At 33.5% G+C, this 17184-nt stretch overlaps 1 protein-coding gene across 8 annotated transcripts in view; it reads right to left on the bottom strand.

The window, feature by feature from the left end:
• Positions 1 to 17184, bottom strand: part of LRRFIP2 (LRR binding FLII interacting protein 2) — a 57935-nt gene that overhangs the window by 22140 nt on the left and 18611 nt on the right. For 7 of the 8 annotated variants that reach the window (XM_027785266.2, XM_027785270.2, XM_027785269.2 and 4 more), the window contains exon 3: positions 15378 to 15464. In XM_027785266.2, coding sequence (XP_027641067.1) covers positions 15378 to 15464 — 87 coding nt within the window. Of the gene's footprint in view, positions 1 to 339; positions 478 to 2690; positions 2745 to 2842; positions 2891 to 4293; positions 4339 to 4412; positions 4461 to 5198; positions 5274 to 6732; positions 6799 to 7754; positions 7797 to 10864; positions 10910 to 11000; positions 11055 to 13870; positions 13922 to 15377; positions 15465 to 17184 lie in introns of all 8 variants that reach the window. The other variant, XM_027785274.2, reaches the window with a different exon arrangement.

The following is a 17184-nucleotide window of genomic DNA, read 5'->3' as shown; positions in this document are numbered from 1 at the left end:
ATACACACCAAAAATACACATTGATAATTCCCTAAGAAAAACATGCCAATATTTTACATTTAAGAGATGCTTAAGCTTATCACATACAAAAAATGTGAAGGGTTAACATTTGACACATGCTTCTAGCAACAGGCAAAATCCCCTTTAAAATAAACCAGCATGCTTTTTAAAAATTCATACTCCAGATATTTTAAAACAAAAACCAGCCCCAACTCCTCAACAAACCTATGTGCCATTAAATAGCTCTGAATGCTTTTACAGGATTTACTTTCAGAGTATGAAAAGAAAATCCATGGTTAGTAAGTTTCACCACAGTATAGCAACAAGCATTAAACTCACACTATTCAAACCTTGGACATCATCTGCCTCGGAAACAATGCTTCCCCTGCGGTTGGAACGACTAAAATAGTCAGCAGCAGTTTCACTTTGATCAGAAAAATCAGAGGACTTCAAAAGACAAGAAGAAGGGTGAAAAAACTGAAGGTGATACCACAGAAGGAACAAAAGTTTATTTCAAAAAAACCAAACAGGAAATCCTAACTTAAATCTCCATTATTGCCATTTATTCTTGCTTTTCTAACAGTTTAACAGCTGTAAAATCTTAAACATACTTCTAGAGTTTCGCTATTTTAGTGTCTACGTGAACGCATGCCGCACTGATACAAATACTTGAGCATGCATATGCATTGTTTTTTAAACACTCCCCATGTTTATTATTCTTACAGTTTACAGTAACTAAAAGCAATCAACATTTATTATTGATCCAATTTCCTCATTCGGAGTAATATAAAAATACAAGCATTCCAGATACAAAAGGTTTAGCACCAACAGATTGCCAAACAAGCTACAAAAATTATTTTTTTAAAAAAAGCTTCATAGATCATAAAAAGATTATATAATCACAAGTTGATAAATAAAAAAATATTTCTATTTATAAATGTTGTCTTTTTTCAAATCAATACAATCCCAACACTATTAGTTATGAATATTATCTGAGTTTCCTGTCATTCAAAACTCTTAAGAGGCCTTGTAATAGAAGACAAACTTACTCCCCAAAGCTGTACATCAAGAAAGACACGTAAAGAGGCGAGGAAAAAACACTAACGCTACACATCAGTGGTAAAATTGACAAAATATATCTAAGCACATTACAGTAACAACAACTGCCATGGGCATTTAAGTCAAATATTTAACTGAGAAAACATCATATGTATTAAAAATAGTACTTAATGAGAAGAGTAGGTTTACCAAAAGTGTTGTCTTGATAACGTTCTACTTCAAAATGCAGGATTTACAGTGAACGTTATATTTAGCTTTAAAGTGATTATATGCGAAAATACTTAAATGAACAGTTTGAAAATATGTTGTCCTTAACCAATTTTCACCGTTTAAAAAAATAATTCTTTATTTCTTTGTACTTGATGTACATGAGTGATGTAGCCTCATCTTAATCCCGATTCAGTTTAAGAATTATTCAGGTTTTCACCAGTGTTTTCTGCAGTTTCCATATTCTCTCCTACTTTTCCATTCGATTTCCAGTAACTACTGAGCAAATTTCCAATGCACTACCCAGACAGAACGCAAATCATTAACCATAGAAACAGCAGAAAGTGAAAGCAGTAAGATTTTTACTTCATCAGCTTTTCAGAATTATTTCATTAAACCAATACTTTGGACTCAATCATTCATTAGTATGAGTGAATAGTACATTGGCATTATTGATGTCAAATATACATACTGATACCTGGTATGCGTATGTTCCTATATACGTATAAAGAATGTACTTCAGGAATGATTCTTAATGTTAAGAAAAACTAAGGAGACAAGCAGTATTTTCACAGTTTGAGAGACTTTACAGGTGGATGTGGATGTTAATACCTCTTAGGTTTTAGAACTTCATTAATGAACAGCAAAATTCCCCTTTTCCTACAACCTCAAAAATTCACTCTGACATCTCTTGTAGCTAAAAACATACAGCATCTGATAAATGTTATTATAGAGACTAAGCAAATGAAAACAGATTTAAGAATATGTGAAATGTTAAGAATATGTGAAAAATTAAAAAAGGACCAACCGTTTCAGTTTAACCCATACCAGAACACTCATCTGCTTTTTTGTCTACCATGACAAATAAGCAGCTGTACCAACGAAACTTAGACAATTATTCTGTGGTAGAAACAGAGTAGAATTATTTAAAAGTTACTGTGCAGCATGAAAAGCCATCTTCGGAATGACACTTCCAAGACAATACAGATTCAGAAACAAATTTCTCTCCGTTTCAAATACTGGTCACTGCAAAAATGAGCCAGTTACTTCTCACTGCATGATATAACAAAGTTTGCATTAGTCCTCTTCCCTGAAAGACTTTTGCAGGCATATGATAGTGAGTTTCACATGGCTGCCCCAACTACAGCATAAGGTGACAACTCCAACTGCGCACTATACTCCGGTTTCCAACTGCTTCCAATTATATACATTACAAACATTTAGAAAAAACAAATTCCTTATTGCTTCTACATTTTACTGTCTTACTGCTAAAACTTTACATCTTGCTAAAAATCACATCTCTGACACTGAATTTTTTTGATGTGAACTGAAAAATCAAGTCTGTGTGTTGGTCAGTAAAATGATCATCAGTGTTGTGCGTTAGTATCAAAGCATTCAGCAAATCATGCAAGAGGAACGCTCACCACAGGACTACTTCGAACTGAGCTTGCTCTTGAAGAGTAACTGTATTCAGATGGCTAAAGAAAAGTTATGAAGGAATTTTTCACAATTTTCATAGATTTTTGTCTCCAGAAAACAAAGATAATGGAAGAAACCAAAAGCCTATTACACTTACAGTGCGAGAACTATACGAGCTATGTAATCCATCACCACACAACGATGCCTGAGAAAGAGGGAAGGAAATACCATCTACGTTCAGTCTCAGGAGTAATTATGCCACACATACATGGAAATTCTTATGCACTGTACTCCATCTTATCCCATCTGTGCACATTCCAGTCAACATTATACTTTTTGAAACAACAAACAATTTGTGAAAACTTCCAGCAACACTTCCTCCTATTATTAGGTATATCTATTTCCAAATATAGATCTATTTCCTTGAAAAAATAGCCAAATTGGTTTTGAAAATACAAAATCTTAACAATTTTCAGAAGAAAAATAAGTATTTAAACTGCCATTTGGTTTTCACTGTTCTGAACCCTTCAGAAGTTTTAATACACCCTGGGAACTGAAGCGCTATTACTTTGTGCTCATGTATGCCAGTTTTCCTGAAGGAAAATATCTCAAGGTGCAAGGCTGAAATCTATTTCAGCAGTGGATAATAAAAGCAGTTCTGAGCAAGACAATTGAAAAAAAAATAAAAATTACAGTCTCATGCTGCCTTCTCCCTACCTATGAAGGGATTGCTAGCCGAAAGTAGAATTAATTATATGTATATCAGAATTATATACTGATATATTAAATATATATATTATATGTATTATATATATACTATTATGTATAATAGCAGTCATTACAGTCTTGTTGTCTCACTGGATCTTCTAATACTTCCTTGAGAATATGCACAAAGCCAGAGAAGTAAACTATCTCTGCTTGCAATCCAGGTTCAGAAGATCTCACTAGCTCTATAAAAATATGACATAAGAATAGGTCAGTTTTCTACACATGTTTAGTATGACTCTACATGGCAGTATAAGTTGAACTATTGTAGCAGCAAAAGCCATAAAGTATCAGGTATGCATGTCACATTTTAAAGACAACAACTTTTTGTAGAGCTATCTTAGCCATCTGTATGGTGCTTCTAGATACTTTTTAGTTTGTGAAGATGCAATTAGATTTTCATCCTATTGCCTTTTATTAACTTCAAATATGACATCTTACTTAAAAATATTTCAAGTGTATTCACCACAAAGTTCTGTAATCTCCTGACAATGATTTTTCCCATTCAAATGCCTAACTTATTTAAATACTTTTTTTAGTATTATACATGCAGTTGTTTTTTAGTATGGTTGGATTAACTTCTTGTTAATCTCTTCAGCATCACTGCTGTATTGATAAACTTTATGCTTATCTGTAAACAGATGAGCAAACCAGCAACTACTGAAATACTTAAAAGAGGCAATTTAATGATGTTAAAAACCCCAAACTGAATGCCTCCACAAAACAATACACACAAGCTGCAGCTTTATTTAAAAATATGAAAACAATGCTCATGTAATACTGCCAAGCCCCATGGCCATACAATACAAATTAAAAGCAACCATGCAAATGGTGCTTACGAACCAAACTGATACTTCTTATCAAACCAGTGTTTACAGAAGCAGACACCTATAAAGAAAAGCGTAATTTTACATCTGAGGGTCACTCAAACATCCGAAGATAAGATATTATATCGTACTAACCCTGTAACTTCTAGTTGTTGCCACTGGATCACTGTATAGAGAAGATGACTGTAGTGTGAAGAATAGAAAAAGTCAGAAACACTTTTTTCTATATACATTATTTTTTTAATCTATTGCTCTATATTCCCCAAAATTTCTATAAATAAAAATGCTAAGTTTTACCTCTGTAACAGACAGGAGCTTTAAGAATGATAAACACTCCAAGAAAACCTATTACCTTTGAAATCATAATTAAAATGTTAACTAAAGCAATCTAGTATTTTTATCAGAAGATGCGTAGAAGAGAATTATAAGAAATTAAGTCGTTTTCAAAAGGCACATCAATTTCTTCTAGGTAGTTACTCAAAGCTGACCACGACAGTAGCCCCAAGTACAGGAAGATACTACCTGTCTCACAACAGACCACTGATTTATCCTTTGTACTACACTTTCTTCTACAGTAATATATTGGTGCTAAACTTAAAGACTTTTTTTGTTGTAGGACTTTGAAAAGGCAAATGTCACAGCTGCTAGTTGTTTTCTTTATATCATACAGCAATCATGAAACATTATTTAAAATTTAAACCTCACATATGCAGAAAACAGAATAACTTGCATGTTATCCATTCATTTTATAAAAGCCAACCCTTAAAGCAAGAAATACAATTGTAACTACTACTAACTGTAATAATTTGCAATGTTACAGAAAGAAAGAGAGGCAAGTCTGCTGCATATAGCATAAGTAAGCAAAACCAAGTATGTATTTTATACACATTAAAAAAAATAATATAGGAAAAGGAGACAGACCCGAGTATGGTAGGAAGAAACTGGTTTACTATATCTAAGGCTGCTATAGTTTCTTTGATCATAGTAAATTCCACTCTGTGTGGGGAAAAAAAGAAAAGAGAAAACAAAGACTGCATTTGTACATCTTGTAAAAGTTCCATCTCAACATTGCCCAAACATTCCCAAGCTTAGAGCTTGTACAGAACGATGTAAAGAAAATCCCAATGGTTGACTGAAAATCCATGTAACTTTCTGAAGCAAGTAAAGCGTAAATAAGCCCAAGAACTACTTATATATTCTGTATATCAGCATTAACTGTATTTTTAATGCCATGCCCAAAGCAGTAAATAGTTTTGGGGTTTAATTTCTCTCGAATAAGTAAGAAAACCCTGAAAAGTTTATCTAAACCATGACAAGTGGAGCATGAAAGAAAAAAAAAAAAAAAAAAAAAAATCGACAAAACTTGCTAATAATTAGTACAATTATTTGCTTGAAAATTGTTTTCCACTAGATACCATCCTGCATCGGCACGTTTGGGGAGACAGAACGATAGACATGCCTAAGAATTTAACAAGGGATGGATGCTTATGTGATCAGCATTAGTCTGTACCCTACCGCTGTTCTTTACACCAAGTGCACGTGCTGAAAGCCTAGCGATTACACTTGGCTTACTTCTGTTGGTCTTGATGGTTCCTACACAAATTGCATCTATATGTATATGTGAGGAAAAACCCCAATATATAAAGAAGGAAAAAGAAAGAGATGAAGACATGGCAAAAAGTAGAGCTTTCAGAATGTAGTGCTTCATATCTCAAGAGGCCACAGGAGGCAGAAAGATTCCTGTTAATTTTTTAAGAACTGAGGGAACAGGGAAACAGCACGGGGAAGTGCTGCAATACAAATAATTATGAGTAAATATAAAAATTATTTCAGCTTTGTCTCAACAAAGGTGTCCGCTGCTGCTCTGACTCCCCCAGTCCCTGACACAATGGCTAATTCATCAGTGCCAAAACCTGCTGAAAAATTGTATAAAAAAATATTTATTTTCTTGGCACTGTATTCATGTTTCACACTGAACTTTGTAAAACAGTGTTTGGAAGATCACAGTAATCCACATGCCTTTCTCAACAGTTCACTGGGATAACATCAGAGTTTATGGTTTATTCAATCTGCTGTACATGGGTATTTAAAATACCTCCAGCTGATAGTGGACAAAGCATAAACAACAGAACATGTATCTCCATCCTGACTGAATAAACTTTAATTCAAGTAAGTGCCACTTTTTAAAAAATAGTTCCAAAAGCCTTCCCCCAGGCCTCCAACAGAATGTGATTTCTATTTTGCTGATTCCATTCATGGGATTCCACTGCCACAAGCAGAGTTTCAAACACTCAACTCCAGGTCAGAATTTAGGTCAATACTAGCAATTCCTTTTTTCCTTAAAACATTTATGTCAGTATATGCCAGCAAACTAATAAATTCATCCATAATTGTATCAGTATGTAACTCTACACAGTTAGTATCTTTATATGCAGTATTACAGTAGAAAACTAACCAATAAATCTTTATGGGGATAAGCAGCTTTCTTCTTTGAACTATAAGATTCACTGTAAGCATGACTCTAAGAACAAAATTTAGAAAATTAATACCACTATATAACAGCCTCTTCAATCTTAAAATAAAGTCAAACATAAGGGTTTAAAACTTTTGTCATCTACAATGGAAACACCACAGAAAATTCTAATTCCTTGATTAGAATAACATGCCATACTTCTATCGCTGCCTAAAACAACTGCTAAGTGAAACTACAACCAACCTTATCTCTGATGAACGTAGACTTGGCTTAAGCCAGTGTTCACATTTCACACAAAAATATAGACCCAATAAATAAACTAAAAAAGCTTAACATTACAGGCTATTTTAAGTACTATATTGTGTTTGCCTATCTGTAGATAATTCAGACAACACTGCTACGTAAACAAAATCAACTTTTTCAGCTGCTTACAAATGCCTTTTAGTGGTACTTGGTGCTTGTCTTTGCTTAAGAAGACACACACAAATCTTACTTGGCACAATACCAATAAGAATGTGATGCACGACCATCACTTCATAACAATAGTAAGAAATTTTTTTTTAAGTAAAGGTATACAAATCACCTGCTTTTTCTCAGGATTTAAATAATTTTCCATTAATTATGTTAATTTTCTACACAGAAATTGAGAATACAAATATATGCATACACACATATTTTTTTTAAAAAAAATGTATGTCCTCCAAGTCTATTCTGTGTATGTCCCTTCACTACAGAGTTTAGAAATAACAGATAAATACTAAAAAGTGCTTACTGTAATACAGCTGTCTAATGTGAATTCATGAGATTTTCTCACAGGAAAAGTTTATACGTGCATTCTATGTGAAGGGTTAGAATCATACTGCTATTCTAACTCTGAATGTGTGACAGTACAAATTTATATACATTTTGAGATCAATAATTCAAAATAGCTAGTTAGTGTCATTACACCTTAAAAACAAAGCACAACAGCAGTCTTCACTCAGACTTGCAAAGTGTTAACATACAGGGACCAAGTATCTTGCAGATCTATCCTTAGCACTGTCATACTGAAGTAAAAAAAAAAAAAGACATTAAAATCATGACGTTAAAAAAAAATAGATTAAACTTTTTTTAAAAAAATAAATTACTAAAAAGACTTAAAAGGAAGTTACAAGAAAACATATTCTACTAATTATGAAAGTTTATACCTAAAGAAATGCCATTTATTCAATCTAAAGGGCATTCTGAGGCTGGAACACTTTTTAATAAAATCTAAATTGTTTTTTCCTGATAGTATCCCAATTTCTGAAAAGCAAGATTGTTTTGGACCACAGTAGATTATGTGAAAAATGTAACGTCATTTTGGTAACTGAGTTTTAAATAATTAAACAAATTCTCATATGGTAAATTGTATTAAACTGAGACAGTATTTTTTAGGTTATGTGACAAAAGGCTCATCTCCACACAGGCAAAGGAGCCCAGAGGAGCATCAATTATCCCCGCTGTCCAGGTGTGAAACCCATCAGGATGCTCTGAGGGCTCTCCAGGGCACCTCATAGACTGAGGGAGGTTACTGCCCACAGGGCATGGAAGACATTACAGGATGCAAGGATGCATCATGGGATCAAGGGAGGAATCAAAGGTGGGGAAGGGAGGGATAAAAGTGTTTTCAGATGGAGCAAGTGAGTGATAAAGGAGGAATAGTGAGATTAAATGGCCACCTGTGGGTAAAGAGACTGCTCGTCTACCAGATTTGACAACTTTCAAAGATAAACAGCTTTGTAATAACAGCTTAGCCAGTGTCCCTGTGTTTCTTGTTACTCAACAAAGACAAAATCTGTTGTGTTTATTGTTTTTTTAAGCATACAAATCTTAAACTTTCAAAACAAGCTTGTTTTTTCCCCAGTTCATTTAAAATTTCACAGGTGTAACTTGGCCATTCTCAGAGTAGTCAAAGCACAATCCAAAATATTACTTAGTATCATCCTAAACTTCCTTAAAACACCAAACAAAATAAGAAATTGACAGTAGTTTGAGAACATTACATGATATAGTAATAGCATTCTAGAGTACTACCCAGTGTAATTTTCAACATAAGAACTACTGAGAGGATTACAAGAAGAAAATTCCTTCTAGAGATCAAATTAACATCAAAACCTCCCTGGTTTTAGATTTTGTATTCATTCATAAATTAATATAATCCAGGCTTAATTCATATTATTTTATATTGTTTTCTTATTGACAGAACACTTTGCATTTTCTTTGACCCCTCAAACTTGCTCTCACAAAACATTTGATTACTTCAATCATTTCAGCAGTCCAGTTACTACTGTTTTCTATAAACAAGCATGCTTTTACCAAACTACTTCTTTGGTAAGTAGACACAGAAAATGTTATAATGTGAACACATCAAATCATGCTCATTCCAGGCTACACACCACAAGATCTCTCCTTCTGGAGGTACTTGCTCTGCTCCTGTGAGACCCACTGACATCCAAAGAACTCTTAAGAATGAAATTATAAAAAAAATATATCAATATATATTAAAAAAATTAAAAGCTCTATTCACTGAAAGGCACAAAATAACCAAGGCAGTCAAAGAAATTCTGAGTAAGCCACCCAAAAATTAGCCCAGTTATCTGATGGTTCAAACCCTATAATTTAGTCAAGGGAAAACTTCTTAATTTCTCTCTTAGCATACTTTGTATGTTAACCAAGGCAAGAGCAGATCTGAACAAACCTGTACCAGCTCTCAAGTTTAAAAGTGTCACCACATCACATATTTTACATGCTTTTTCTGTAAACCATTTACTGTTTGCAAAGTAGTCAACACTACCTGATTCAAAGGATTCATTTGGTAAAAATCTGTGTGCTAAATTGCAGAAACACTTAACACCAGCACTTGCAAGACCTTACACAAAATTTAGTTAATCAAAGATTACATTTAATTGCTGAAACCTCTTAGTGACAATCACTCTTTTAAAGTCACACAAAGAAACAGCCTACTCCACCTTGCAAATTAAACAAAAGCAACTCTTGTATTTTAGTTATTTTGTCTCTCTCCAGACCTATATGCAGATCCATGACAAGCTAATTCCAAAAATCTACTAAAACCAGGGAAATGTTTGCAAGCCCTCAACAAAACCATTCTTGAGCACCATATATGACCTAAAGAGGATACAGGAGAGCCTGTAGATACAATAAATACTTCCATTAGCAGTCTTTGGTATGCGTTGTATCATTCAGGTAAGTCTTTGCTACTGTCACATTCTCAAGGAAATCAAACTTTGCATCATACCAAACCCTTCTTTAAATTGTATCCTTATGTACTACTACTTGTTCTTCCACAGATGTTATAAGAAGATAAAATAAAGAGTGCAAGAAAAGATACAACAGTGAGCAGACAACCACCAGCATCAGTTTGGAATGAATGTCCAAGTTACAAATCAGTATTACTCATCTGCAGTAAGTAGCACTGATTCAGGATGACTGCATCAGCAGTAGTATTAATTAATTTAACAAAATTTGACTGCAGAATTTCTGAGACAGAAGAAACAAGAGATTTCCCCACCCCCACCACGTGAATTATCTAAAGGAGACCACTGTTTGATCATTAATAGCACCTTCACATCTGACCATGAGATCTGATGTACAGTTGTAACCACAAGACAATTGACAACTTATGTAGGAATCTTAATACTCTACCATTTAAAGACAACCCAATTAATTTTTACTAGTTGGCAATATCTGAAGTCTGAGCACAATTACTCAGCTTTTTAAAAAAAGAAATAAATCATATTAGACTGGAATTACACTAAAAGATGACACTTACAACTTGTTATTAGATCTATGTTATTTCAAATAATTGACAATTGAACTACATCTATTTCCAAACAATTCTGAAACACCTTGTCTATTTTCAGCAACAAAAATATACTGTAAAGAAATATATGTAGAAAAGGAAAAAAGAAGCATGAGCTATTTACAGTAAAAACATAGTCAAAGAACATGTGACAACAAAGATTCTTTTCAAATGCAAAGACTGAAATACATAAAAATAAACTACCTTGTTAACATTGATGGTAATAAAATACTAGATGAACTTTTAACATTAGACATGATGTAAAATACTGACTCTAAAACTGCTAATACTTAGAAGACTTGAAGCATCATCCGCTCCCTAAGAAAATGAAAACAAAACCCAAACTTTTTTTTTTTTAAAAAAAAAAAGCCATGATGGAAAAGAATAAGTACACAGTTTGAACACAAACCAAATATGAATGTCGACTGGACCGGTGAGAATACCTGGCCCTCTCTGAATCTTCCTGAGAAAGAAGAAACGCAGAGTTATTCCACAGGAGGGAAAAAAAAAATAAAGACAACAAAGCAAAAGCAAGCAAAGGTGAGCAACATGCTGTTAGCACTTTTAATGCTGTGTATAATTTCAAATAATCAAGTGTGGCAACAGAACTCACTCAAGTCAGAAGAACTGTGATTTCACCCAATTTGGGTAAGTATGCCAACACACTACATTAAGAGACGTAAATAAAGGGGGTTAATAAAATTAGTAATCACTGTTCAGTAGTCAATCCTTTTTCTGATTACTATATTAATGCAGAAAAGAGTACAAGATTTTTTAAATTAAGAAATCAAAGTAAAAATTAAAGAAAAGCTTTACGAAACTCCAAGTACATTAGTAAGAAATTTACTATAATTACTAGTCAGATTGTGAACATTTTACAAAGTTATTTTAGCCCTAATAGAAATTCTCATTCTCTGTTTCCTCACACATACTTCAGATTTTCTCCTTTATTAAAGAAACAAAGCTTCTTAAGCAAATTGGTCAATTATAAATTCTATAGGTAGTTCTGCTCTACAGTGACAGTGAAAATAATAAACCCAGCTTATAAAATTTGGGGGAGGACAACTAGCTGAGGCAACTTATCTTTTGTTCTGTTGAAAGAGCAGAGAACATTAATTTTGCCTCACACAAAGGAATATGTGAGAAGCAGCAGGAACAAAAGTACAACTATTTAAAAATTAAGCATCAAAATGTTTCACATGACATAAGCTTCCCAAAATTTTAGTTAACAGTAGGTAAGCGTATTAAGAATAACTTATTTTAAACTATCCCACTTGAAGGCTATACAACAGAGCTCAAAGGAGGAATCCTTCTTTACATGCCTCACTTCCTACAGTTTTCAATAGGTCAAAATATTCTGAAGGTTGTAAGCCAGATATCTTTACAGTTAAAAGCTCAGCCTCTAGATCATAGATGGATATCCAAAGTCTAAAGCTTGCTTTCATACTGCCTATAGTCACATGGTTATTTGCTACATTATTACTGGGTATATTAACTTGTTCAATATTATTTTGGGACTATTCAAGAGGCTTAGCTAATACTCTACAAGAAAATAATTTCCCAAAGGGTATGTGTGTGTAAGTTTAACTTTCTAATGATACTTTAGTCTTTCTCTCTATAGCATCTACTTTGAGGATTAAAATGAACATTTATTCCGTAGAACTTTTAAACGTATTATAGACAGATCATTACCAATTTTAAATATACTTTATGCCTGTGGTCTAAATGGACAAATGCCTGTTAATACTATCTGCAGCTTGCAAGCAGACAGTTTGCTATTTATGCAAGATTCTTCCTAACCACTGGTTTACACCCCAGCTAATAATACGATCTTATAATGCAAAACTTCAGCTTCTGGCACAATTTTCTGTACATTTCCATAGGTAATGTACTTTGGGTAATGAGTCTTTTCCTGGTGTACAATCAAAAATTAGAAAGCCAGCATTGAGTATTTAGCATTTTCAGGTCAAAGGACGAAGTACTTACCACAGTACATATTACAAACAGATAGCTGCTGCCGGTAGCTATCAAACTCAATTTCTAAGTATTTAAGTTTGAAAAACTCACTATCTAAAACAGGTTAGGTCTCCCAATCGAGGAAAGTGCACACATCTGCTCAGAAACCTCCTGCAGCAGATGTGCCTCTTACAAGTGCAAAAAGAAGGTGGCATTAATTTCAAAGTGAACTTGCTCACAAATGCAATCTGCATTCCACAGTTTGAAAACCCTTGTTCTCCAACCAAAAAAAAGCATTCAAATGTGTATTCTACCAAGAGACACCAGAAATTTATGTTATTTACAAGTGACTATAGAACTAATATACACATGAATGTCAGCTAGGCAAAGAGACAATATAAAGTCAGGACAACTGCAAATAAAATCCTAATGATGGTTCTCGGATTACTCAACAGAAGTGCTGATTAACCATCACGGTAGTTTTAGCTATTTGAAATTATGGTTACTCTTAGCATATACTACTAAAATCTTCTTGGTCCAAAACACTCAGCGAGCGCTCCCCTAAAAACATAAAAAGAAACTCGCATCTCCCATATGCCTTTTTAAGAGGTACATTAAGTTTCTGAAAGGAACTCCCTAAAGAAATACTGCACTAAATTAACATAAATTGAACAGGAGCTTTCTCAAATTGCAACCCAACTAGCTCTACTTCGTCCTGCTTAGTGGATTTAATCTAAATAAATGAACAGTCAAATATTTTATCATTATTAATTGAAAATGAGGGGCAAAGGGTAGAAGGATACAGATGATACATATGTAATTTTTTGGGTCTGGATTTTTTGGGGTTTTTTTCTTTTATGATTAATCTTTTAAGTCTTAGAAGTGAAATAATCATCAGTGAGAAGACTAGCATTTGCTACATGACTCAAAGCAGCAGCAAATAAAGGCAAGCCTGCTAAGATGAAAAAGTAAAAAACTCAAAACTCTAGAAGTGAACTGCAATAAAAACATTTACTATGGAAAAAATAGTTACCTAGATTGAAACTAATGTAATTTCATGTAAAATACTTTCATGACTTTAACCAGCACATGGCAAAACCGAAACACTTTCCAGTTTAAGAAAATAAATCTCGTTTCAGTTTGTCTTTTGCTGCCACAAAGTACCCTGCATATCCACATCTATACATAGCTTACATGTAACTGGTTTCAGTAATAAAACACTTTGAAATGACACACAGCAAACCATTAGTAAATTGCTTCCTCCAAATCCTGTATTAGTTCTCTGAGTGGCAAAAACATGCACAACAGGTGGTTTTAGCCTACCATCCATTTCTGGATATGAGCCCATTTTCTATCATATGAATGCTGAGAAAACTACAGAACGTAAAAACAAAAACAAACAAAACATTTACAATATAGGTTAATAACCACACAAAACTGGATTCCTAAATCAAAGATTTGGAAAAATTTACGTTAATTGTCATGTAATCTTCAGTATAATATCAGATACCTACAGCAATTAGAAAACTGAAAGTATGGAATAACAAGAAACACATAAAACCTGGGCAAAACCATGTTTTTAAAATTGCACTTGTTATTACCATAGCAAAACTACCCCCAAATTATCAGTAATACATGGATTTGAATGTAATCATGATAAATAGGAAGTTTTCGGTCTTTTGCATGCTGCATCAAAACCTGAATCAAATTAATAACTTTGAAATAACCAGACTGCTGAAAATCTAGTTCCTAATTTTTTTACTCAAGAAATAAGGGGGTTTTTTTTAAAAAAAAAGTATGAGGCAACACAAAACTATATGTGAAAATATTATCCCAAACCTACTAATTTTTTTTTAACATAAAGATCCTGACAATAGATATTTACTGTGAATACTTTCAGTATAATCCATATGGGAAGAAATTGAAAACTGCATATCCAAAGGCACATATCCAAATTATCCAGTTGCTAATTATATTATGAATACAGTAAAAACAGAGCAAAATAATTCTCTTTTTCATAGTTGTATGAAAAAGTCATACAGTCACATTTATTATTTATGCTGTGCTGCCAGTTATCCATGTTTACATGGACCTTTTGCACAGCAACAAGCAGCAAAGAATTTGCCATATGTCAAGTAATTACTCTTACAAAAGCACAAAAGTCACCAGCTGACTCAAGACACAAATGTACTAATTCAAATCCAGAGAACATTAAACTTCACATTAGAAGCTGAAAACTGTTCTTCTTTATGCAAAATTTGTTTATGCCAGCCTGAGTTCTGGACATTATCATTATATTCGCTCTCCTGCTCATTTAAAACCAAAAAAGCAGTAACAAGCAAAGCCTCAGCCTTTTAAATATCTAAAGATAAATATTTGACTAATCTTTGCCCATTTTGATTGCTAGCATTGATTTACAGCATTTGTTAAAGGTAAAACATCCAAGCATCTGATTTCGCTAGAATTTAAAAATCACATTTAAAATGTTTTGTTTTTTTAATTTGAAAGCAAGAGTGCTAACAGCCTATTTTGTCTAGATTTTTTTCCACAATACAAGTGTAACTATTAAGGAAGTTAATAATGAATGTTCAGATTAATATTTCATGAGATGCCACAAAACAAAGCAAGTTACCCTTTTAGCTATACAACCTTAGGCAAAAGAGGAGGGCATGTGAGAGAGGGAAAGTGAGAAGCTAGCAGTTGCCTGATGCTGAAAATAGTAGCACGCAGCTGAATTACACCAAAAGACAAAATCTGATGCAAGTACAGAAATAAGGCACATTAAGACTTTTACTAAAAGTCTGCACTATTTACTAATGATTTACACTACCTCTTTTTGCTGTCGCTCCAGCTCTCTCATACGTATATCTCTTGCTTCTGCTCGAGCTGCCCGTTTGGCTGCAAGCCTGGCTTCTGCCTACACAGAAATTGAAAATATGGAAATTTAAAATGACATTTTTTGTATAATCATTTAAGTACTTAATTTAATAATCTCTTCACAGAAATCACTTTAAGAATCTAACATCATGATATGTAAGTGGTAAGGAAATTGAAGTTCTCAGGATGGCATTTCAGAAAGGATATATACCTAACTCTGTAAAAAGAACATTACATCAAAAGAATTACATGTTGATAGAAGAACTGAGTTCAGAAATATTACTATCACTAATCTGAAGTTTTTTGTCTTTCAGACTTTAACAGGACTTTCCCTATGCATAGTATTTAAACAGGCTTGTATGCAGCTGCAGAATCTTCGGCCACAGGAAGACATTAAAGCAAAAAAGAAAGAATCAAACCGAAGATATTAAACCAGTACTGTTCATGTCATATTTAAAGGCTCTGCTATCATTTGCAATTATTTAAAAAAGCAAATATCACTTAGAAATGGAATTACTTCAAATGGCAATCAAAATCAGATCCACTACTGGACAAAATCTAAGAAAGAAATTTAAGATTCCTCAAGAACAAACAGTGACCGTCACCATAAAGGGACTTCCCTACCCATCCATTCAAGCCCTTATACTCCCAACACCTTCTGCAGACACAGCTCCAAGCACTCAAGAATCTGCTGCAAGCAAATCTAACTAATGAGCACAGCAGAAAGTTAACAAGAACAAAAAAATTCTGAGTTTTCTGCTGTATTAGCGAAATGAATTTGCTTGTATAAGGATCTTACGAACAAAAAAAAAGACAAGCAAGACAAACAGTAGAGAGACCACCCTTTTTTCAGTGGCAAAAAGCTGTTATATCTGCACTGCGTGTGAAACCTGGTTATTGGCTTACTCAGCTCTTATGTTTTTACCACTTTCTATCCAGCCTCAACCAAAAAAGAAACAGTCTTTCAGACCCTAAATGCTCCCTCCAATTTAATCAGTTGGTTAGCAATATTTTTTTGACATAAAATTGATAGTTGAGGAAAATGCAAGCTCAGTTTTTTCATGTTTGAACAATGAGTTGGTGAAAAATTTCTCTTAAATTCTTAAATCTGAAGACAGGTTTTCTGCTAAAAATTCCATTAGTCTATCTAAGACTAATTAAAAGCTTCTGAGAAATACCAGCAGCCAAAAATTCAGAACTGCCAACATCCAAAATATTTCAATTTAAAAACGTAAAATTCAATGGGATTTTGCCTTTGGTTAAGGATAGTTTTCTTCTGGTTTTGCCTCTATCACAGCATAGGTTTATGTAAAGTATTAGAAACCTGTAAAATTCACTACAATTGCAAGTAACTTTCTTTTACTGTGCTTCAGGAAAAAGGGGTATTTAACTCAGAGTTTAACTTTAAATTACAATTCAACTACAAACAGAAAAAAATCTGACAAATTACAACAATAAAGAAGGTAAACACATTGTAGCTTTATTACTTGAAATAGTTTTTCAACTTCCAATTACTCATTAAGACTGTTTCCTCTATTTTGCACACTTGGGTGAAATGATTCTGTGTCAGCACTCTCGACTGCCATAATGTAATCCTTTTTCAGAGCAGCATCAAGCTACTTTTCTTCCTACCTGATGACAGCAGACAATAAAAGCAAGGGAATTCCCATGCAACAGGGAGTCTTTTCTCACTTGCAGCCCTACTCTGTTACTGTCTGTAATCACAGGTCAGTGGCATATACTTTCATGTAGACACCTAC

This window comes from Falco peregrinus, chromosome 5 (assembly GCF_023634155.1).
Source record: "Falco peregrinus isolate bFalPer1 chromosome 5, bFalPer1.pri, whole genome shotgun sequence".
Taxonomy (NCBI): Eukaryota; Metazoa; Chordata; class Aves; order Falconiformes; family Falconidae; genus Falco; species Falco peregrinus.
Note: the sequence above shows the minus strand (reverse complement) of the source record. Positions and strands in the feature narration are given on the sequence as shown.